General features: G+C 45.3%; 2 protein-coding genes across 2 annotated transcripts; both read right to left on the bottom strand.

Annotated features, from left to right (window-relative positions):
- Nucleotides 1-1,379: 1,379 nt before the first annotated feature.
- LOC120036197 (Golgi SNAP receptor complex member 2-like) lies at nt 1,380-8,093 on the bottom strand. The gene is made up of 6 exons (XM_038982679.1): nt 7,908-8,093; nt 7,167-7,231; nt 4,235-4,343; nt 3,433-3,565; nt 3,102-3,242; nt 1,380-2,111 (listed from the first exon to the last, which is right to left on the bottom strand). Exons 1-6 carry the CDS (start codon nt 7,934-7,936, stop codon nt 1,950-1,952), a joined length of 639 nt encoding a protein of 212 aa, XP_038838607.1. The 5' UTR covers nt 7,937-8,093; the 3' UTR covers nt 1,380-1,949.
- A 9,876-nt stretch (nt 8,094-17,969) lies between these two features.
- Nucleotides 17,970-23,824, bottom strand: wnt9b (wingless-type MMTV integration site family, member 9B). Its single transcript, XM_038989195.1, has 4 exons — nt 23,739-23,824; nt 22,485-22,738; nt 21,314-21,579; nt 17,970-18,431 (listed from the first exon to the last, which is right to left on the bottom strand). The coding sequence occupies exons 1-4, from the start codon at nt 23,822-23,824 to the stop codon at nt 17,970-17,972; spliced, it is 1,068 nt and encodes a 355-aa protein (XP_038845123.1).
- Nucleotides 23,825-24,360: the final 536 nt, after the last annotated feature.

Raw genomic sequence — 24,360 nt, 5'->3', positions numbered from 1 at the left:
AGCTCAGTAAGTTTTGGGTAGCCTCACTTACAGCTAGCTGTACATCAAGACCAGGAGTCAGACCGTCTAATTTCAGCGTAAAACTTTTCATCCATAGTTTACCTGCTGGAACATTACATGCTTATTGCTCGCCCAGGATTGTATTTGAAGTAAATGTGAAAAATAGATTATGAAAATATGCACTCAGTACTGTAAGTGGTCTGCTAAATGACTAACATGTCAGATGTGATGGTAGGGGTTCCTATGCACACTCTGGATAAGTCCCCTCAAGTACTAAAGTCTTGAAAGTAATTCTATTTCAAACAGTGGAAGGAAAAGCCCTCCAAACAATAGCTTTACTGTTGTAAATTTAAACTCCATATTGTATGACAGGCTCTGACATTTTCAGCAAGATAATTATTTAAACTATGGGGTATGCTTTATATCCATTGTTAGTTTTGACCCATACCTAATTTAATTGCTAGATTACATGGATAATAATATACACTTCAGAGACCGATTTAAGACAAGTTGTTTTTAAAATGTTTAATTTTTGATCTTCAGAGAATTACAATTTGAACCTTGGTTGCACTAACATAGTGAGACTAGGGCCAAGCAAATGTCCAGATAATTGACATTTTGAAAGTGTGACAACAATACACCTTCTTCAGATAGTTTCTCAAAACATGACAAACAGAATATTTGATCACTTTTGTGTTTTTGTTCTTACTATCGGTATGTAGCTTGGGCACAGGTCCCTGTTAACTGCCCTCTTCCTCCCTGGGCTACATACATGTATTGGTTAATCTGACATAAGTATTCTCCAGGCAGTGTCATTAGGATGTGTGATGAGGTAAGGTGCAACATCAGCTTTTCATCCATTTCCAGATAACTATTTTTCTGTCCATTTTAAGAATCATCCTTATTTGGGAAAAAGAGCAGCAAACAGTCAAATGATGCTTCAAATAGATGGTGAAGATGAAACCACAATGAATACCATCCACAAGGCAATGGAGAACTCATCATAGGGGAGACTAAGGCAAGCAAGTGGACCTTGAAGGAGAATTGGTTTGAAAAAGGTAACCAGTCATGAAATGTTCTCTTTCTCACCCACCTACAGCTTCACACACAGGCTGTCAGGTGGATGACCGCCGAGATGAGTGGCAGGTGTCAGCGAGCTAGAATTATGGGTGCAAGGTTCCACGTTCAGTTTGAAGTCAAATTAAAGTGTAGACACTGAGTGCAAAACATTAAGGACGCCTGCTCTTTCCATAACAGGCTGACCAGGTGAATGCTGTGATCCCTTATTGATGTCACTTGTTAAATCCACTTCAATCAGTATAAATGGAGGATATGGGTTTAAAAAAAAATGTAAGCCTTGAGACATGGATTGTATATGTGTGCCATTCAGAGGGTGAATGGGCAAGACAAAAGAGTGCCTTTGAACAGGGATGTTAGTAGGTGCCAGGCGCACTGGTTTGTGTAAAGAACTGCAACGCTGTTTTTTACGCTCATCAGCTAGGCGTGTCACAAATGGTCCACCGCCCAAAGGACATCCAGCTAACTTGACAACTGTGGGAGGCATTGGAATCAACATGGGCCAGCATCCCTGTGGACCGCTTTCAATACCTTGTAGAGTCCATGCCCAGATTGAGGCTGTTCTGAGGGCAAAGGGTGCAACTCAACATTAGGAAGGCATCCTTAATGTGTTGTACACTCAGTGTATATGTCTTGCCTTAACACCCATTTTACTGGTGCAAACAAAGAGTGGTTGAAATAGAAGTGGGTGACAAAACCCATGGAAATTAAAAGACGGATAATTCCTCGCCTTCCGATCGGAAAACAATACTTTCAAGGAGCTCTCCGATTAGAAGACAAGTCTAATTTATCACCGTTCACGTATCTTATGGGCTTATTGTGCAAAAATGTCCAAGAGCAACGCAAAACTGTGATTCCAGTTGCGGTCATGGTCAGCCCAGGTACTTGACCACCAGGAACATGACCACACAGGTGAGCAGCATCCCTCCAATCATGATTAACTTATCCTGGGTGGCCCTCTTCTCGATCAGCCTCATCACCGTGTTGGACAGACCCAGCATGTTGGCCACATCCAGCATCTTCTTATGGGTCCCCTGGATTTAGGGAAGACGGGAGAAAAGACATCAAACATTAGCTGCTGAAGTTCCATTGATTGTGCTGTTGTTTCCTGAAGAAAAAGCTGAAGTTAGTTATTAATGGGTATTCTGCTTCATTGCTGTTTGTTTGTGGGAATACTGTATACACAGTCGTATCATAACCTGCATTTAGCCTGGTCATGACAAAGCTCTACTCAACTGATTAGGGAGAGGCTGTCTGAGGAACCACACCCAGCCGGTCTGTCCCTCAGCTGTTTCTCACGGCCAGCCCATCTGATCACCAGACGCCCTGATAAGAGGAGGCCTACAGCAGCCTCCACCAGGAACACCATCTCTTCTCCTCCCTGGAAATATGTACTTAGCCTGCTGCTGACGACCAGCACCACACACTTCTACTACACATAGTGATCATTACAGAGGACAGAAACCGGGGTTTGTTTTGGAATACTGATTCCTCTCTCTGGGATACCGTCGACAGGGACCTGCCCTGCCGTGTCACGGTCAGTGTTCCTTGGCAAAGTGTCAAAAAAAAACAACAGATCCTCAAAAAGTTATACAGCTGCACCATTGAGAGCATCTTGACTTGCTGCATCACCGCTTGGTATGGCAACTGCTTGGCATTCACTACAAAGGGTAGTGCGTATGGCCCAGCACATCACTGGGGCCGAGCTCCCTGCCATCCAGGACCTCTATACCAGGTGGTGTCAGAGGAAGGCTCTAAACATTGTCAAATACTTTCAGCCCCCCAAGTGATAGACTTATTTCTGCTACCGCACGGAAAGCGGTACCGATGCACCAAGTCTGGAACCAACAGGACCCTGAACAGCTTCTACCCCCAAGCCATAAGAATGCTAAATAGTTAACCAAATAGCTACCAGGACTATCAGCATTTTGCACTCTTTCGACTCATCACATACGCTGCTGCTAGTGCTTATTATCTATCCTGTAGCCTCGAATGAAATTTGATTTGTAAGGGGAAACACACACCTTGAGCGTGCCCCTCTGGTCCCTGAGTCCGGTGAGGATGCTGCTGCCGCTGCCCAGGAGGTCGTCCATGCCTCTGTGTGCGTTGTTCAGGTTGGAGTTTAACTGCAACGTCTCGTCTATGGGAATGGAGGTGTCTGCATCCTGTAGGGGACAATACCGGTAACATCTCAAAACAATGTTCCCCTAATAAATGTATTTAGGTTTTATTGCCCATGTTACACCAGTTGTGGTGTGTCAAGCAGAGTTAGTATGCATGTTTTAGGTTATCATTACATGAGTGCAGACATTACTGTAGTGCTACATGGGGGATGAGTGGGCCACTACTACTGACGTTGGTGGTGAAGGTACGACTCATGAGCTCCTCCCTCTCTCGGTCCTGGGTCTCTCGTGAGTAGCGGCGGTGCTGGAAGTTCCTCAGTGCCGTCTGGAGGTGCTGAACATCATACTTCAGCTGGTCTACCCGCCTGCGGAGGGGACACAAACAGAGACAACATTCTTTTTACACCCCAGCCGAATAATGGCAGAGGAAATCTCAGAGGGTAAAAATGGCAGCCTTTGCCTCCAGCTCCATCCAGCATTTCAGGACTGTGGTTTAGTCACTCCTCCTTCCCTAACTCATGACATCTCCCTTGGTATGCACTGTATGGATGTCTTCTAGCTCTCAATAAATGCTTTCTATCATCACTAAGATAAGTCAACATGCTTCCCGTCTTCCCAATCTGACTTCTCCTCTTCTCCACCTGGCTGAAACACCTGAGGGCCTGTCTCCCTCCACCCTTCTCTCCCTCTCCTCCTGAGCATCACCTGCTCGTGGCTCAGCCCTGCGGCCCCAGCGTACTGTAGCTGTCCTGAGATCAGAGGAGAGCTGTGGGACGGGGCGCAGCAGTTTGTCCCCTGGGGCCTGTTTACCCAGCTCTGAAGTGACGCCTTGCCCAACGCGGCAGGAATGCCGGTGATGACGGGGCTTCCGAGGGAATGTTTTCACAGAGCCGCGTCGCCACAGGGGATGAGAAACACACTGCCTGTTTCATCTAGCTGCGACCTCGTCCCAGTCCCACCCATCTTTATGAAACATTCATCGCCATGCCATCTCTGGTGTATTTGGGTCACCGATGCAGTTTATGAGTACTCACAGTTTGGCGTTCTGACGGCGGTTTGGCGGTTCTTTGCTAGCCAGGATTTCCAGACGTTCCAAATGGCTGAAGATCTGGTCGATTCTGGCCTGCAGCTCGTTCTCCAACACTGGAGAGCACACACACACACATCTAAACACACCCTGAACAGTTGTTTCACTCCCCAAATAGGCCAATCTTATACAAAATAAAATGTTAAAGTTATGTTCATTCTAACAAATCAGACAAGACAGATGATGTCAGTGGTTTGTCACACTGTAGTTAAGTTTCCCCATTCCATGATACAATGGAATATAGCCCCACGGTTTCAGGTGAATCCAAGAGAGGGATGAAAGCAAATATGTTATTTCCTCAAACTTCGCAGAGGAAGTTAATCCACATTGAAACAAAGGGCCTTGTACATAATCTCTTCATGAAGACAAATCAGCCACTGATTCTTATTTGAAGTCAGATATCTATCGTTACACCCGTTTCATTCTCAGACTGCTGAGATTCTAGATAGCGTTTGATTCCAAGGTGACAGCAGCACTAGGCTTGTGGGAAGCTTTTATCTGCCCTTTAAAAGGACTAGCACCATCTTGTCCCCCACCCCTACCCTCTCCCGTCCTGACTGAGTGACTCCTCGCTGCATCCTTCCACCCTCTAACATGCGAGATGATGTCATTGTCACGACTGGGCGGCCGACTGGCTGCCACCATTATCTTTAGAGAAGCCTTCCCAGTCGTCCCTCTGCCGCCACCCCTATGCTTCCTGCCCTGGCACCAGCCTGGCTCACAGAACATTGCCCGCCCTGCCCACCGCCCAAAACAATCAGCAGGGAGGGCAGGGTACAGCTTGGCTCAAAGGGCTGCGCAACACTGGAGAAGGGGAAAAGATGTAAATACTGCCTAGTTGTAAATTCCGAATTTTATAATTAACAAAAATATGAAAACGCAACAATTTTAAATATTTTACTGAGTTACAGTTCATATAAGGAAATCAGTCAAATTAAATAAATTCATTAGGCCCTCATCTATGGATTTCACATGACTGGGAATACAGATATGCATCCGTTGGTCACAGATACCATAAAAAAAGGTAGGGGCCTGGATCATAAAACCAGTCAGTATCTGGCCACCATTTTCTTCATGCAGCGCGAATAAAGAGTTGATCAGGCTGTTGATTGTGGCCTGTGGAATGTTGTCCCACTTCTCTTCAATGGCTGTGAGAAGTTGCTGGATATTGGTGGGAACTGGAATGCGCTGTCGTACACGTCGATCCAGAGCATCCCAAACATGCTCAATGGGCGACGTGTCTGGTGAGTATGCAGGCCATGGAAGAACTGGGACATTTTCAGCTTCCAGGAAATGTGAACAGATCCGTTCGACATGGGGCCGTGCATTATCATGCTGAAACATGAGGTGATGCGGCGGATGAATGGCACGACAATGGGCCTCGGGATCTCGTCACAGTATCTCTGTGCATTCAAATTGCCATCAATAAAATGCAATTGTGCTCGTTGTCCGTAGCTTATGCCTTCCCATACTCTAACCCCACCACTTGGCACTCTGTTCACAACGTTGACATCAGCAAACCGCTCGCAAACACAACGCAAACACACTGTCTGCAACCTGCCCAGTACAGCTGAAACCAGGATTAATCCGTTAAGAGCACACTTCTCCAGCATGCCAGTGGCCATAGAAGGTGAACATTTGCCCACTGAAGTCGGTTACGACGCAGATCTGCAGTCAGGTCAAGACCCTGGTGAGGGCGACGAGCACGCAGATGAGCTTCCCTGATACGGTTTCTGACAGCTTGTGCAGAAATTCTGCGGTTGTGCAAACCCACAGATTCATCAGCTGTCTGGGTGGCTGGGCTCAGACAATCCCGCAGGTGAAGAAGCCAGATATGAAGGTCCTAGGCTGGCCTGGTTACATGTGGTCTGCGGTTGTGAGGCCAGTTGGACGTACTGCCAAATTCTGTAAACGACGTTGGAAGCAGCTTATTGTAGAGAAATACACATTCAATTCTCTGGCATTAACTTTGTTGGACAGTCCTGCAGTCAGCATGCCAATTACACGCTCCCTCAAAACTTGAGACTTCTGTGGCATTGTGTTGTGTGACAAAACTGCACATTTTAGAGTGACCTTTTATTGACCCCCAGCACAAGGTGCACCTGTGTAATTATCATGCGGTTTAATCAGCTTCTTGATATGCCACATCTGTCAGGTGGATCAATTATCTTGGCAAAGGAAAAATGCTCACTAACAGGGATGTAAACACATTTTTGAGAAATAAGCTTTTTGTGCTTATGGAACATCTCTGGGATCTTTTATTTTAGCTCACATTTGACCAACACTTTACAAGTTGCAATTTCTATTTTTGAACAATGTAGACGAGATTGGATGGTGGATCAAAGGTTGACACTTGCAACATTCATTGAATGCAGAAGATACAGAAGATACAGTAGTCCTGACCATACGTCAGGACTACTGGGCATGATGACTCCTTGCTGTCCCCAGTCCACCTGGCCTTGCTGCTGTCCCAGTTTCAACTGTTCTGCCTGCAGTTATGGAACCCCTACCTGTCCCAGACCTGCTGTTTTCAACTCTTAATGATCGGCTATGAAAAGCCAACTGACATTTATTCCTGATTATTATTTGACCATGCTTGTCATTTATGAACATTTTGGCCATGTTCTGTTATAATCTCCACCCGGCACAGCCAGAAGAGGACTGGCCACCCCTCATAGCCTGGTTCCTCTCTAGGTTTCTTCCTAGGTTTTGGCCTTTCTAGGGAGTTTTTCCTAGCCACCGTGCTTCTACACCTGCATTGCTTGCTGTTTGGGGGTTTAGGCTGGGTTTCTGTACAGCACTTCGAGATATTAGCTGATGTACGAAGGGCTATATAAAATAAACTTGATTGATACATTATTTAGAAAGAGTGAACTCACAGTGGACAGACGGACGATCTGTGTTCTCCAGGCGTCCCATGAGCGACTGCACCTCCTGTATTTGCCTGATCAAAGAGGACAGAGACTAAAGATATATAATTATTCCTAGGCTACCGTAAATATTAAACAGAGGTCTATATGGAGGCTCTATGGACACGTAATATTAGATAAAGGTCTATTGAATAGACAAGGAACTAGACAATGGTATGTGGCAATTTAATACGTAAACTACAGACAGTGAATTAATGGTGCTTTCAAGACTACTGGAAACTCGGGTTTGGGGGGCGAAACAAGGTAAAATCATGACGTCAGTGATCTTTAGGTCAGAAAGTCGGAACTCTAAAAAGATGCTCGAGTTTCCGACTTGGAATTCCGACTTGGATGACTGTTCAAAACGATGTTTCCCAGTCAGAGCTAGTTTTTTTACGAGTTCCTTGTAGTCTTGAATGCACTGAAGTCAAAGATTTCTGAGTTCCCAGTTGATTTGAACGCGGCGTACCGTTACAGTAGTGATAGTTTAATATAGTTGGTCATCGATCTATGGCTATCTATTAGCTGGTTGGCTAGCTAGTTTCCTGTTGACATCATGACCACTAATGGAAGGGGTTAGTTAAAACTATCTTTGTCATGAAATGTTGTTAGCTAGCCAGCTAGTTACAGTAACGCGGTAACGTTATATCATAAGGCAATTGAGCTACGTTAGCTGTCTTAAATGTTTTGAAAGAGAACAGAAACACTCACTTATTTGTTTGATGGTACAATGTTTCCATTTTCCTTTATGTTTCAAGACACAATCCACAAAAAAATACTCTCGGTCTATAGAGGAATACCTTTGTCCGGTTTTATTGTTAAACTGAAAACAAGTGGATGTTTGTGCAATGCACACGTCATCAGTTGAGAAGATTTGTGTACGGAAATGGAATAACGGAAGCTCCACCGAGTGATAAAAGCCAAAGAACTGCTGCAGCGACACTACGAGGCAGGTACAGGTAGCTCGACAGCTCCAATCAAACAATGTAGAACCGGAAATTTAGGAAAATCCTAAATATAATGATTTAAAGTTAGTGTAATTTAAACCATATTCATGTTTTCTCTCTTACCTTTCACCACCAAAATATGGAATGATAATAGCCTACATTTATGAAGTGGAAGTGAGCTTTCTAGATTTGAATGATGCTTTTAAATCATGTTTTGGTTAATTTGATGTGTGAAGGTGAACGGAAAGGCACTGGAGCAACGAACCGCCCTTGCTGTCTCTGCCTGGCCGGTTCCCCTCTCTCCACTGGGATTCTCTGCGTCTAACCCTATTACAGAGGCTGAGTCACTGGCTTACTGGTGCTCAACCCACTCAACGCCACTTGAGTGGGTTGAGTCACTGACGTGATCTTCCTGTCCGGGTTGGCGTCCCCCCTTGGGTTGTGCCGTGGGGGAGATCTTTGTGGACTATACTCGGCCTTGTCTCAGGATGGTAAGTTGGTGGTTGAAGATTATCCCTCTAGTGGTGTGGGGGCTGTGCTTTGGCAAAGTGGGTGGGGTTATATTCTGCCTGTTTGACCCTGTCCGGGGGTATTTTCAGACGGGGCCACAGTGTCTCCCGACCACTCCTGTCTCAACCTCCAGTATTTATGCTGCAGTAGTTTATGTGTCAGGGGGCTAGGGTCAGTCTCTTATATCTGGAGTATTTCTCCTGTCTTATCCGGTGTCCTGTGTGAATTTAAGTATGCTCTCTCCAATTCTCTCTCTTTTTCTCTCTTTCTTTCGTTCTTTCTCTCTCTCGGAGGACCTGAACCCTAGGACCATGCCTTAGGACTACCTGGCCTGATGACTCCTTGCTATCCCCAGTCCACCTGGTTGTGCTGCTGCTCCAGTTTCAACTGTTCTGCCTGCGGCTATGGAACCCTGACCTGTTCACCGGACGTGCTACCTGTCCCAGACCTGCTGGTTTCAAGTCTCTAGATACAGCAGGAGCGGTAGAGATACTCTGAATGATCGGCTATGATAAGCCAACTGACATTTACTCCTGAGGTGCTGACCTGTTGCACCCTCGACAACCACTGTGATTATTATTATTTGACCTTGCTGGTCATGTATGAACATTTGAACATCTTGGCCATGTTCTGTAATAATCTCCACCTGGCACAGCCAGTAGAGGACTGGCCACCCCTCATAGCCTGGTTCCTCTCTAGGTTTCTTCCTAGGTTCTGGTCTTTCTAGGGAGTTTTTCCTGGCCACTGTGCTTCTACACCTGTATTGCTTGCTGTTTGGGGTTTTAGGCTGGGTTTCTGTACAGCACTTTGTGACATCAGCTGATGTAAGAAGGGCTTTATAAATACATTTGATTGATTGATTGATATTCTCAGATTTTTACATGTCATTTATCATACCTTTAATCTGAATCACAGACAGTGTGCTTTCTGTTCCCACAAAAAACATCCTCTCCCTCTCTATCCAACCAGGGCTCATCTGTTAATGGGGAGACGCATGTAACTGGAAAGACTTAATGAGAAGACGTCTCCAGGCAAAGTTTTGTCAGCTCACCCTGGCTTTGTCTAATTATCCCTTTTTCCATAGATTGGTGTCGGAATACACCTGTCTGTCCATCCCGGATTCCCTCCTCTGCCCGTGGATACAGACAGACCAACAATAATGATATCAAACTTTCCACGGACAGATGAGATTGGGAGAAGTCACAAATGGCTGCACCCAGGATGAATGAGGATGAGGTAAGGTGTCAGATGGTTTAAGCTGCCCATCAAATTCTCTCTCCCCTTCAATGAGTGTGTGAAACAGACGTGGTTTGATTTCTCAGAATTATGCTGCGACTGAGTGGTGTTTCCCCCCCCCTGAGATGTTAACAATGGATCCTTAGTGATCCAGAAGAGAGAATCATCCTGGGGCTACCCCTGGCACCCCTACAAAACCACACCTCACATCAGCTCTCTCTCTCTCCCACGCTCCATCAGCCTACCACTGGGGATGCATGAGGGTATGAGCAGAGCAGCCAAACAAGTGCAGGTGTTCCATTGACAGATACTATATGTTCAGGGGAATTGGCTCTTAATGTCTCTATAATGTGTTATTGTTTACCCCACATAGCACAACCGACCTATCATGAGAGAGATCGTTTGCGGAGCCTGTTGGTTGATGGTTGACACTTGTCTCTCCAGGCTACTTGCTTCTCAACAGAGGCCTGTTTTAACCCACCCCCACATGTCAAAAAACATGATTCATGTTCAAGCCACTTCTTGCTCTTGCTGCTCACCATTTTCGGTTGTCATAACACCTCCCCAGAGCAGTGGTGGGATATGTTTAGATTTAACATGTAGCTCAGACAAGTAGAGAAGGAGAGGAAGGGCCCCTACGAGCCCTTTGGCATATTATTTGCCTCCCTTCTGAGGTCGTAGGGTCCTCACTGTCTGTCCTCTATCTTTCAGCCCTGGAGAAAGGAGGGGAGCTGAGTTTACCGGTCCCCCCCCCCCCACACCTGAGCACCACAGGCCGATACTGACACCTAGACTCCAGGTGTGGAGCATGCTCGCTTCACTCTGATTGACCAAGTCATCATCATGTATCCATTTCAATCCCGCTGAACTCCCCTGTTCTGTTACATTCATGTACATCAGTCACTGAACCCACCTATAGGGAAAGAGATAAAGAAAAACTGTGTAGGTAGGGTTAAATTAGGGTTTGTTGTTGAGGTTTTCAGGATAGGTCTAGTGTGAAGATGGATGGTGGAGATGTTTAGCCCTGTGTGTGTGTGGCTCCTTTTCCTAACCACCAGTAAGACACCCTATTTTCTGATGCCAGCGCTGGATCCCTGAGGCCGTCAAAAGCAGTTTCCTGGAACTAGAGAGGATTTTGAGCCGGATCAGTCTCCCTCTCCTGGCTAGACACCATGGCAGCAGCACTGTTGTTAGGTGGAGGAACTCACCCGTCCCACTGAATGAGTCCCCTATGCCTTTGTTTTAAACATAAAGGGAAAATGATATGTTATTAAATCACTTATATTTAATGCACTGAACGATCCTTCTCAGGCAAAATAATACATTATAACTCTACAATCATAGCCCCGGAGAGACAAAATGAAGAGCCCAATTATGACGAGCTAAATTACTGCAGGGCAACGATGTTTGGATACCAGTCATTTTTTGGAAGGCAACTGATCTTCTCATTCTCCTGAGGGAAATTATCAGTTTGTCTTTGAAGCCGTGATGAGAGGTTGAATGAAAGCAGATGAGTACCTGTCAAAAAAGAGAGGGAGAATTCATAAGGGCTCTGTGTCTATTGGGACCAAGGAGAGGGGTTCGACTGGCATTTGTTTCTGCTCTTTGACTGTAATGGAGCACAGCAGTGTAGAGGTGAGAGGGGTGAGGAGGTGAGAGGGGCGCGCCCACCCAGAGAGAGGAGGTGGTGAAATGACTGCCCTGAAGATACTGGTGAGTCTCTCCTCTCTCATTCTCTCTCTCCCCTTCTCTCTCCTCCCCCCCCCCCCCCCCCCCCCCCTCTCTCTACCTGCTGCCCTTCTGGCCTGAGAGAGCACAGGGAGCATGGATCATGCATCTGTCAGCCTCACACACACACACACACAGCCCTGTGGCCATACCACCTAGGAGTGGTGACACCTAGACCCCGGAGCATGTGCTGTCTCGGTGAGGATGAGAGATCATGTCCACCCCCATGACTGGATGACATGCCGTCTTGCTGCACTCTGCTCTCCCAGGGAGAGAAGGTTAACAGCAACATGGCACAGAGAGGAGCACCACATAGCACCTCACCGGGCTTCCCCTGCCTGCCAGTAGCATTACACAGAGTGACAGCTTCCTATCCACAGTCATGCACCAGGGTTTAATCACACTCTCATCATCAAGTCATATGTGTCAATGAGTCTTAAAATGTGGTTTTGAGGAAGTCGAAAGAAGATAGATGATAGATTGATGAATACTTTAATTGTGATACTGAAATGAATGAATTGGGGAATTGGTTCTATGATGAAAATGTAGATATCGAAACTAACACTTATGTGTCCACATATTTGATTATTATCCAATAATTTAGAGGTTTGATTTTACAGATATATGATCTTAATTTGATCACTCTTTTGTTGCTGAGAATTTCCCCACACAGCAGGAAATGCAAACTTATAGTTTATTCAATCTTAAAAAGTATTCTAAAGTTTGTATTTAACACTTTAAAATGTCAGACTTGATTTGCCCTAACGAAAAATGTATCAACACTGACAAAAAATGTCCATTAATTAAAATCCACATAATAATTCACATGTCCTGTTGCTGCAGGATTATTTTCCTGCTGTAGCAAACTGGTTCATATTAAGATCCTACATCTGTACAAAAGGTAATCTTTCAACAACAACAAAAAATCTTAGTTTTACAGTCAAATAGAATTTCAGGTGATACCACATGAATGTAAATATCCCATACATTATGAATAAACGTATGAGTTCATAGCAGCACCAGATGTCATGTGTTGAAAACACAGAGCTCTGGACCTTATCTCTATTTTCCTGTTCTGGACTTTGTTGATCTGGAAATGCTTTGTTTGTGCTTGTAATGGAGGTCAGGCCTACACTGTTTGTGTGTCAAATTTGATTTGTCACATGCATCGAATACAACAGGTGTAGACTTAACCGTGAAATGCTTTCTTACAACGATGCAAAGTTGAAAAATAGTAACACAAGAAGAATGAAATACACAAGAATGGAGATATATACGGGGAGTACCAGTACCAGATCAATGTGCAGAGGTATTTGAGGTAGATATGTACATGAAGGCAGGGTAAAGTGACTAGGCATCCAGATATCAGATTATAGATTATAATAAGAGTAAAATAAAGTACAGAGTAGCAGCAGCATATGATTAGTGTAAAAGTGTGTGTGGTTGTGTCGGTATGCGCGTGTGTGTGTATGTGAATGTGTGTGGGTTTTGTGAGAGTCAGTGTAGTGTGTGTGTGTTGTGCTTCTTTGTATTTGTGTGTGCACATCATGGAGCTGAGAGAAAGGGGGAGACAGGGAGAGTCAGATAGGGAGGTATAAGGGGGCTTATTGTGGTCTCCTATCACTTTAGCTGCAGAGCAAACAGCTGTGTTGGTGCTTCAGGTGTTCCTCCACTGCAGCCATGGGGCTCATGGGAACAGCCTCCCCCACCAGTTTCCCAGCCCTCAGCAGCCATCAGACATGAAGGAAGGGATTGCCAAGGGCTTACAGATGTAGGATCTTAATTTGAGCAAGTTTGCTCCAGCAGGAAAATAATCCTGCCGCAACAGGAAATGTGGATTATAATTAATGGACATTTTTTGTAGGGGGTGATGCATTTTTTGTTCGGGCAAATCAAGTCTGACATTTTTAAAGTGGAAATTACAAACTTTCAAAGCCTTTTTAAACCTTGAATGCACTACACGTTTGCATTTCCTGCTGTGAAGGAATATTCTGAGCAACAAAATGTTGAGGAGGGGGTTGGTGGGCAAACACAGGCTGAGGGGATGGGTGGCATCTTCGCTGTGTGAAATGAATTCACGAAAGCAGTTGTCATCTGTCCTGCATCATATCTACTGTCTATTTAAGTTTCTGTCTGTGTACTTGTCTCTGAGGCCTTGGCTCGGTCTCCAATGAACCGCACGGTCTCCCTCAGGGTGCTACTTCAACCCTGCGTGGGAAGCTGCACTGTCTGAGACATGACAGTGTCAGAAAACAATGTCGTAAAACTCAAGAGTTATGCAGAACACAAACACAGCATAGTAGGACTTTCATGAGTTCTACCTGTGAGTTCTACCTGTAGAACCTTCAGTAGAGCTCACTTTTGCCACAAAGGTCATCAGTAAAATGCCCATGTCTCCTCTGCTGTCACCCATGCTACAGCACAAGTTACCCTAACACTTATTTATATCCAGAATCATCAACAGACTCCCAGTCAACCACCAGTAATAACTCCCCATCCAGCCACCTATACTTCAGTGGTAGGCCCCTCCATAGAGGTATGCACTCAGCCCTGTCATGGCTCTAGGCATTGCATGTTCTTGTTGTGGGTTGAGCAATTGCATTAGTCATTTCACATTCCAAATTCCTACCCCATGCCGTATTCCCCAACCCTCTCTCTCTCCCTCTCCCTCTCTCTCCTTCACCCAATCCATTGCTCTGTTCATCCCTTCATCACTTCCATTTTGCCAGGGCTGGGGAGGGTGTGGCCTGGTTTGGTGGTTTGGGAATACACACTGATGCTATCCTGCAGTACCCTCTCCTTAGAGAAGGAAATGTGACAGAGACTAGACTTTTGACCCGAGGGTTCAAATTACAGGAGGGGACCTTGCTATATGTATGTATGTATCCTGGAGCAAGGTACCTAGCTACCTAACCCGCTACACTCCAGTTAACCTCTGCTGTACTTGTACAAATAAGTAATATATAAACCTGAAAGCTATGTATGTTGCTATGGATAAGGGCATTCGCTAAGCAACGCAAATGTATCATACAAATACATGCATCAAAATGTCCAGGCCCAGAGCTCAATTCATCTTCATCCATCAGAGCATGACACATTTCCACAGCCCAGCCCAGCATAGTCACCGCCCACTGAACCCGGCCAACAGAGACACAAGGCGGATAGTGTTACTGCCACCGTCACCCTACATTGTGTATGTCATTCACGCCTCTGTTGTGTTTCAGGATGAGAGTGAAGAGTTTGAGCACATCCAGCCTTCCTGGCCACCCTCACACACCCGCACATGAACACTGGGACTATAAACACACACGCACACCACTCTCATTATGCTAACCACAGGTGCACACACACACACATATGCAAAAACAATTATCTTCCCTCACCTTGCTGTTTTCAGTCTGCACATAGAAATACAATCACACACACATGTATGTTACCCCCCCTCTGAAGCTCCCCAGACTCCCAACTCTGAGCAGCCTCAGTCCTGTCCTTGGGGGCTTGTGCGTGAGAAGATGGCAGTGGACTCAGCAGCCCCCTCCACTCAGGGCAGTGGGGGAAATGAAGGCTTTAGGAGTTCATTATAAAACAACAGCAGCAGCAGGAGATCAGCCTCCTGGGCTCCAAACGATCCCCCGTCTCATCCTTCCATCGACTTCTCTCTCTTTATGTTTCTCTCCATATCTCTCTTTCTCCCCTCGTCCGGCTCGCAAGTAAACGACACATCCTTCCGTCTTGTCCTTGCGTTCCCGTCCTTTCTCTCCCACTCTCTCTCCCTCTTCACCCCCCTCTTATTGTAAGCAATTTTATGTAATAAAGGTAAATATTGATAAACAGTCATTAGGTGGGTTCCTATATGAGCCAGCAGTCTGCTCGTGTCAACCTGTGACCTGTTGGATGTTTTAATAGAGCAGAGCTCATTATGTTGGAGCAGAGAATGTTCATGTCTAATCACTGTGATCAGAGATAAACATCAAAAGCTCCGGGACATGACACACTGTAAATGTAGCAATATCTCAAACAATAAGCCTCTGTGTGATTTGGTTCTCAGTGGAGAGCCTTCTCTCACAGGTATGAATATTTAATTTCTAATCATTAGTGTTAGATATGACCTTTTGCCCTTTGAGAGGCACACTGTATATTGAGGTCAAAGGGGGAAAAAAACATTCTGTAGACAACATTCTTCTGCATCATCATCTTTGACATCATCATCATTATTGTTGTCATCATGACTGGCCTGTTGTGCCAGAGGCAGAACACCTGTATGTGTGCGTGCTGCTCTCCTCCCCCTGCATGTGTTGGGCAGTTGGTGGTTGAGAGTGATGCACTGAGACCACAGTCCTTTCAGATGAAAAGGAGGGCAGGGCAGCACAATCAGGAAGTGGTTTTGCTGGAGAGAGACTGCTCGTGTGTGGAGCTCAGGGCAGGTGCATGGCCATGGCTTTTGTGACTGTGATTCTGTGATTGATATGTGTGTGTGTGTGCGTGCGTGCGTGAGAGCGAGAGAGACATACAGATAGGGAAAGGGAGACAGCAATTAATCAGGATGAAAGAAAGAGAAGTTACTGCCACAAGGCTCCCGTACATTCATTTTAAGACAAGAAAGTAAAATATAGAAACAGGTAACAAGCATGATCATTACTTATAGTAACTATAAATGGAGACAAAGACATTTTTTACAAATGTATATGTTGATTTATTTGAATTGCTTTTAAATAAGAATATACAGTATGTCACAATGTAAATAATATTGTAGCAGTATACAGCTATGACCAAGTTTAAAGGAATTGTACATTGATCTAAAAGTTTGACTTTAGTTTCATGACAGACACAAGGAAGTATTTGCAAGGCAAATAAATCATTATGATAATTGCCCAAAGACCAGATGAGGTAGAGATATATACGATTCCACTGTCTAATATGCTTTGAGGCTGATATGAGTTATATCCATGTACATAACTCTATATCTCTGCATAAACAAGAAAATAAACACTGGCACAGGGAACTGATTGTAAAATATTGGAAACATAAATGGGTGCCTAAAAGCCCTAGGGGCAGATATGGACCTTTAACCCCAACCCACGGACAGACACAGAGGTCTGGCATGGAGAGCTGGAGGAATGGCGGAGTCAAATACGGCTATTTTCTCTGATTGGTAATTGAGAAAACAAGCAGCATGATTGGGCCATTTCAAAGACATTAGAGAACAAAGATGTGCCTGAATTAGACTGTAGAGAAAACGGTTTGATTTGGTCAGGGGAACACACTTGAAAGCACAGCACAGTGCGTGCAGACATGCCCACTTATAAATAAAAAATAGAGCAAAGTTCTTTAAAGTGTCAGCAAGAGAAGAACTTTGCATAGCCGTTTTTATGGACAGTGTTTGGAGTTTCCCTTAGTTTGAGTGCAATTTCCTTTGAATTTTTCCTTTACTGTATTAACAATGTCAAACATGTAGTATTATCATAGACATTCTCACAAGAGACAACAGGTCTACTTTACCACACAATAACCCTATGACTGCATTTAGTCATAAATGACATACTAACTAGCTATGATTATAGGCAACCTGTACTAACATTCCATGTTCAGACATCCAGTGATTCAATGGGACTTTTTAAGGTGTGTGGTGGATATCAGTATTAACCCAGATACATTTCTCACCTTAAAGCAAAGGAGTAAAGTACTATACATAACATAGCCAACATAAGTGCTTCATTTTTCTATTACGAATGAATGAACTCTTAGACTGCTCTCACAGCAAATAAAGAGACCAGCAAACAGCAAATGAGACAGGCAGCCAGGCAGACGGAGACAGACGTCAAGAGGCTCTAGATTCCTTTTTGGCATTTTCTGGCGCTTTGGAAATGCTCTAAATCTTTATGTAAGTACTACAGCATAGTAGCAGTTAGACAAACTGACTAAGGAACAGACCGACAAAAGAAGAGGACCAATGGAACTGTCAGCGCTCCCACAGAGATGATGTTGCCAAATAATGATGGTGACCTACTGTTCATTCCAGTACCTTGTGAAGAGCCCATTCCCTGCCCATAACTGTCCAGCAAGGCAACCGTCTCCCTCTCACTTAAGGTCTGTGATGTCAGTGCATTCAGTAAAGGCAAAGCAGAAAGTGGTCTTGATACTGCCTCATCTGAGGAGACAGCGCATGTTCGATTCCAACAAGTGGCAAACTACCAACATCATTATGACCTTGTTCCATTTCCATGCTTCCCAAAACAGTTCTCAGTTCCGAACAGGCATCTGTAAGGGTATGTTTAAAAGTAAAACCCTTCAATTCATCAAGAGTAATGTCTGAGTGGTTCCTCTCCCCATCTTTTCCTCTCTCTCCCCCTTTTCAGGTATTTTTGCAGGTGTACACTTCCTCCTCCCTGACACAGGTTTGACACTCTACATGGCAGCACCAGCGCACCTGGCAGTGGCAGGAGAGGGTGGTGAGGTGCATGGCCGTGTTGTAGCCGCGCCCGCAGCAAAGGCTCTGGCAGCTGGTGTCCTTGGCACAGGAGCGTCCGGCTGTGCCGGGAGAGTAGCGTGACGGCCGGCAGAAGCTAGGGGAGTCCTCCAGGAACACCAGGTCAGTGGAGCGGTGGCTCTGGCCGTGGCGACGAGGCCCCGCCAGCTCCGTCTCCCCGGTGGCCGCGTTGGTGACACTCAGCACACGCATGGCCGTGTCATAGCGGAACTTGAGCAGCCGCCCGGTGTCATGGAACGGGGACAGCTGCTTCCAGCAGGTCCGCACGGCACAGGAACCAGAGACGCCGTGACACTTACAGGTAGTCTTCAGGCCACTCTTCACTGCCTGAAAAGGAAGGAGGGGGGAAAGGAGGGTGATGAGGAGGGAGGGGAAGAGAGTGAAATGTCAGTTTATTCAGTCTGATTCATTAGCTGGGCTCTTATCGTTGGTGCTGAGCTTCAATGCCATACAACACTCCTTCCATGGCCTCCAACTGCTTTTAAATGCTAGTAAAAGTAAGTGCATGCTCTTCAACCGATTGCTGCCCGCACCCTCCCGCCCGACTAGCATTGCTACTCTGGAAGGTTCTGACTTAGAATATGTGGACAACTACAAATACCTAGGTGTCTGGTTAGACTGTAAACTCTCCTTCCAGACTCACATTAAGCATCTCCAATCCAAAATGAAATCTAGAATCGGCTTCCTTTTTCGCAACAAAGCCTCTTTCACGCATGCTGCCAAACATACCCTCGTAAAACTGACTATCCTACCGATCCTTGACTTCAGCGATGTCATTTACAAAATAGCATCCAACACTCTACACAGCAAACTGGATGTAGTTTATCACAGTACCATCCGTTTTGTCACCAAAGCCCCATATACTACCCACCACTGTGACCTGTATGCTCTCGTTGGCTGGCCCTCACTACATATTCGTCGCCAAACCCACTAGCTCCAGGTCTATAAGTCTTTGCTAGGTAAAGCCCCGCCTTATCTCAGCTCACTGGTCACCATAGCAGCACCCACCCGTAGCACGCGCTCCAGCAGGTATATTTCACTGGTCATCCCCAAAGCCAACACTTCCTTTGGCCGCCTTTCCTTCCAGTTCTCTGCTGCCAATGACTGGAACGAATTGCAAAAATCACTGAAGCTGGAGTCTTATATCTCCCTCTCTAACTTTAAGCATCAGCTGTCAGAGCAGCTTACCGATCACTGTACCTGTACATAGCAAATCTGTAAATAGCACACCCAACTACCTCATCCCCATATTGTTACTTATCCTCTTGCTCTTTTGCATCCCAGTATCTCTACTCACACAGCATCAACTGCACATCTATCACTCCAGTGTTAATGCTAAATTGTTATTATTTCGCCTCTATGGCCTATTTATTGCCTTACCTCCCTACTCTTCCACATTTGCACACAATGTACATAGATTTTTCTATTGTGTTATTGACTGTACGTTTGTTTGTGTAACTCTGTGTTGTTGTTTTTGTCGCACTGCTTTGCTTTATCTTGGCCAGGTCGCAGTTGTAAATGAGAACTTGTTCTCAACTGGCCTACCTGGTTAAATAATGGTGAAATAAAATTGTAAAAAATCTAGACAGAGTGAACCAGTTTCCTGCAGGGTGGGGCGGGGGTCGGATGGTATGGGGCTAGTCGTCCTTTAGTTTAGCTCAGTATGAACGGTTGAGATGATGGATTAGGGAGACTGTTCGGCATGCAGTATTTCATTCACCTGACGTCTCGCATTTAGACAGCGCCTGCGGATTCGTTTTTTCAATGTGTTGAAACTAGCTCTTTCTCACGGCTTCTCTCCTGTCTCTCTCCTATGAAGCCTGAGGCATCACAGACAGACAGCAGAATCTTTCCACCCTGTTCTATGTGTGTGTGTGTGTGTGTGTGTGTGTGTGTGTGTGTGTGTGTGTGTGGTGTGTGGTGTGTGGTGTGTGGTGTGTGTGTGTGTGTGTGTGTGTGTGTGTGTGTGTGTGTGTGTGTGTGCACGGAAAACGATCATAAGAGTTTAAAAAGCTTAAACAGTTAGAGAGTTTGGGTTAGCGGCCAAAGGATGGTGTCCTGTCTTTGTTCAAAAGTTCACTGAGCTTGGTGGTGGTGGACTGGGGGTACCAGCGCTGAGGCACTCAGCCAGAGACTCTAACTGGGTGGGGGCCAGAGACAGGTCATGCGGCATGGGGGTCATCCTTACGGGCAGGGGGGAGACCCAGGGGCTACTTCAGGGTTGAAGAGTTCTGCCGAGTTCCGCCCTACGCAGGTATGAACCCCTCAGGGGCATCTCAGAACATTACTGAGGGATGAGGGTTAGAGGGGGGTGTTGTGGAAAAACAACCACCTCCGGGTCTCTACTGAGCCGGATAGGTGGAAGGTGAGGAAAAGTGAGGAAAACACCTCACTCAATAAAGATAAGATAAGATAGACTACTTCAGTTCATCCTGTTGTTTGTATCTCTCCCTCTCTCTCTCTCCCTCTGTCTCTGAAGGGTCTGCTGCCTCAGTTGAAAGGTAAAGGGGAAGAGCCTTGGGGCTGGCTGTTTCTAAGCTACACACACAAATACACACAGTGTTACCGTATGAACATTATGTGGATTTATGGAGAAGAGCACAGTTCAGTGCCATACAGTAAGTGGAAAAAATGCTTGCTCGTATATTAAAAGAGGCAGCAGTTATAATAGTTCTCTCTGACGGGAGACCTTTAATTTTCTGTGGGCCCGCACAGCAAGCTTTATCATGCCTGCCTTGGAACACCTGGCTCCAGGGATCTGACAGCAGTCTGTCTCCTCTCCTATCCCTGTTACTTGCTGCCTCCCTCAGCCTCGACCAGCCCAGGCCCAGTAGCTATCTATCCACCAGGGCTACAGGAAGGGAGACACCATGCAGGGGGAGTGGGCTACTAGCACTGGATGAGATATATGGGCAAGGAGTCAGGGCGAGACCTGGTAAAGTAACACAGTCCCTGCTGCCTCTGTTGGAAGAGTGCATTGTATGGTAAGCAGTGTTGGGGTTGTCTTCTGCTGGTGGGTCTAAAATTGAGCTGTTATTGGCTGATATGTTTATAATGCTTGGGAGGAAACTACTCACTATGGGCATAGGCTTATACCTTTCTCTTTTGAAAAAATTAACTTAAGCCACAATAGTGTCACTCACAAATGCTTAATGGGCTTCTTGTTGTTTTGCTTGAGCTTATCCACATGTCAACACTCACTCACTCACCCGGATTCCAACGTTAATGTTGTGGGAGTCGATCTGCGCCCTCAGGTCTTTGCTGACCCTCTTCTGGCCCAAGAACTTCTTGAGAAATTTGGTGCTGTATTTCAAGTTGTCACCGCAGACCCCCCACTGCCATGCCTCGCGATGCTGTATTCCTGGGGAGTCATCGCACGTGCACCTCTCCATTCGGCCCGAGCTGCAAGCTTTTGCTAGTGCGTGGGACAATGCCGCTGAAGACACCGCAAGAAGAAAGGCAGTCTCCTTGAAACCTGGAATAGACAAATTACATCAACAATTAATAATAGTCTACAATAAAAATGTTAAATGTTGTTTACTCCTCGTAAATTGGCTAGGCCCAGACATGCAAAGACTAGACTATCATCCAAGCTCATGAGATAAATATTTTGGTTACATTCTACTCCCATGTTTCTACTCCAGTGTTCCGTTTAAAGAGTTGTGTCATGATTCCTCTGCTGACTGTTCCCGGTGGTTTGGTTTCGCACTGTTATTTGCTTAGCCCAGAGACATCGCTATGATGTATTTTACTCCAATTAATTCTTATTTTGACTAGGAAGGATTTTCCCCCCCAGATGAAAGTGAGTAATCACGTCGCCCTTTTCCTCTGGTAACTGGGCGGGTTTCCGAGATATAAATAACCACTGGGCCCTCGTAGGCCCCGCTGCACCGGGCTTTTTGGCTCTTTAGCCCTTAATTAACTCCATGCTGACCTGTTCATGGCTCTTCGTGCTGATAGCATAACCATGCTCTAAAATTATTTTATAAGGGGTGGAGCATTAGCCGCTGACTTTTTGTTGTTGTTGTAGGCTATAGACTAGAGTTTAGCCTGGCTCATTATTTTGAGATCACTCACCTACAGTCAATTAGGTGACTGTAGGTGATCACTCACAACAGTTAGATCACTCACAACAGTCAATTTATCAATTCAATATACTTACATTTTCAATCAATTGCATTGTTGCACTTGAGAAATCCTTTGCATCATCAAGTAGTAATTTGACCCTTACGATATTCACAACACAACTTCAGTCTAGGCTATTAGGTCTACATGTTAACTTGCTTCCCATGTTGCGTCCCTCCAGATGGAAATCTTGCCCTCATATCTCTCTGTGTGTAAATACATGGCACTCTGTGAATTGATGACATATTATTGCACCTCTTTTCAGAAGACTCCCGCGGCCGTCCAAGCTACAGTTCCAGCGCTCGTTCCGGAATTGATAGCGACACTCCAGGAGGCTGAGGCGCACTGATTCACGCAGCGTCTCGGCCAAACCCGGCTCGCGGCGACACAGTCGTTTCTGCCTACGGGCCAGGGTCATCTGCTCGCATTGTTTTAGGTGAGCTTTTCCCGTTGGGGGTTCATTGGAGAACGGGGCAGGCAAAAAGACCAAGGGCTCTCGGCCTGTCAGCCTTTCAAAGGAGACAAATGTATACATTCAGTGCAGTATAGTTATCACTGACGTTACCAAATTCAAAAGGAAAATGTCATAGAAATAATCTTATCAAGAAAATATAAATATGTAGACCTATAAATAATACCCAACGTTCTGGTGGTCCTGGGAATAAAGAAAACATGTTGTTCCAGAGTAATTTCTATAACATGTGTCCATAACAATTACATTTTGTTTATAAAGCCATAGCCTATAAATCGAAACAATATCTATAGTTTTTGCCTACTCTACAAGCTTTTAACAACACACTACACATAGGTATATGCGCAATTAAGTATAAACGTAGTAAGTCATATCAAAATGTCTGAATTTGCTTCCAAAGTAAAATTACGCACATATCGGCCTATATTTGACTTCGTCTGTCCTACCCACATGTGCCCAATAAAACCACATAATAATGCTAAAAAAGGAAACTGAGTGTAGGATTCTAATTTTAAAATAAAATATTAAAACAAATCTGTTTATGCATGCAAATGAGCTCCCTCATACAATAGACCGTGAGAAACCATTCACACTCACAGCAAGTCATAGATCATACAAAGGATATCTTAAATATTAAAATATTCTGCTCTGAGACGTATTTGGCAAATTAATAATTATCAATAATATTATTATAATTTGTAGTGGTATCATAAGGATGTAGGCCTATTTGAAAAATGTTCACACAGCCTTGGAAACTAGCCTACTTTGTTTACTTTTAGATAGCAGAAAAATGCAATCATAAATAATCTCTGTGGATTTGAACATCCAAACAAGTCAACATGTACAGTCCTACATTATGGTCTCGTGCGTAATTGCGCACGATAGTCATGGAACGCTGGGCTTCCATCATATAGGCAGGCAATGTACGTCGCATCACATGCATTATTTCCTACAGACATCGATCTGCTGTATATGTTAGAAGTAAGGAAAAGACAATAAAACTGCAGAGACATAACAGTAAAAGAGTTGTGGCTGACCCAAAATATGCTGCAGTGTGCGAGAGGAGGATGCAGAGCTCAATGAGTCGCAGTAGGCAGGCGGTCCTTGGGAGCCTAGAGCACATGATGACGGGTCGACGCTGCTCTTCATCTCGCTGATTCTGCACTGGGAAAGTCTGTGCCGTCTGGCTGGCTCACCTCCTAAGTGGCCCACACAAACTTCGGTCCACTGCGGCAGGCGCGGTCCCAAGGGAGGGAAGGCCTCTGGGGAGCGCATCATCGTGCCACACGCCCATTGGACTCCCTTGTCGTCCCGCCCCAACCATTGAAACGCCCCTCACTTAGATGGCAGTGACAGGTAGGAAATCTACCTGGCTGTGATGAGCATTCGTCTGGGTTTTGTCATTATTGTGCCTCATATTCAAACTTGCTGGTGCATTTTCATTCTACCCACTGACAGATCTACTGTGCCATGTTTATGGTGGATACACCAGTGGCAAGTGTATGGGCATATACCAGAATAACTATAGGCTATAGGATGTGGCTGGCTATAGAATGACTATAACCGAGTGTACTCCTTTAAGAAGTTCGTAGCTGCCTGAGAAGGTAGACATAGCCTACAAATACAAACATGCAGATACACTTGTTATTGCAAAAATGG

Source organism: Salvelinus namaycush, chromosome 3, assembly GCF_016432855.1.
Source record: "Salvelinus namaycush isolate Seneca chromosome 3, SaNama_1.0, whole genome shotgun sequence".
Classification (NCBI taxonomy): Eukaryota; Metazoa; Chordata; class Actinopteri; order Salmoniformes; family Salmonidae; genus Salvelinus; species Salvelinus namaycush.
This window is presented reverse-complemented; position numbering and strand designations above follow the sequence as displayed.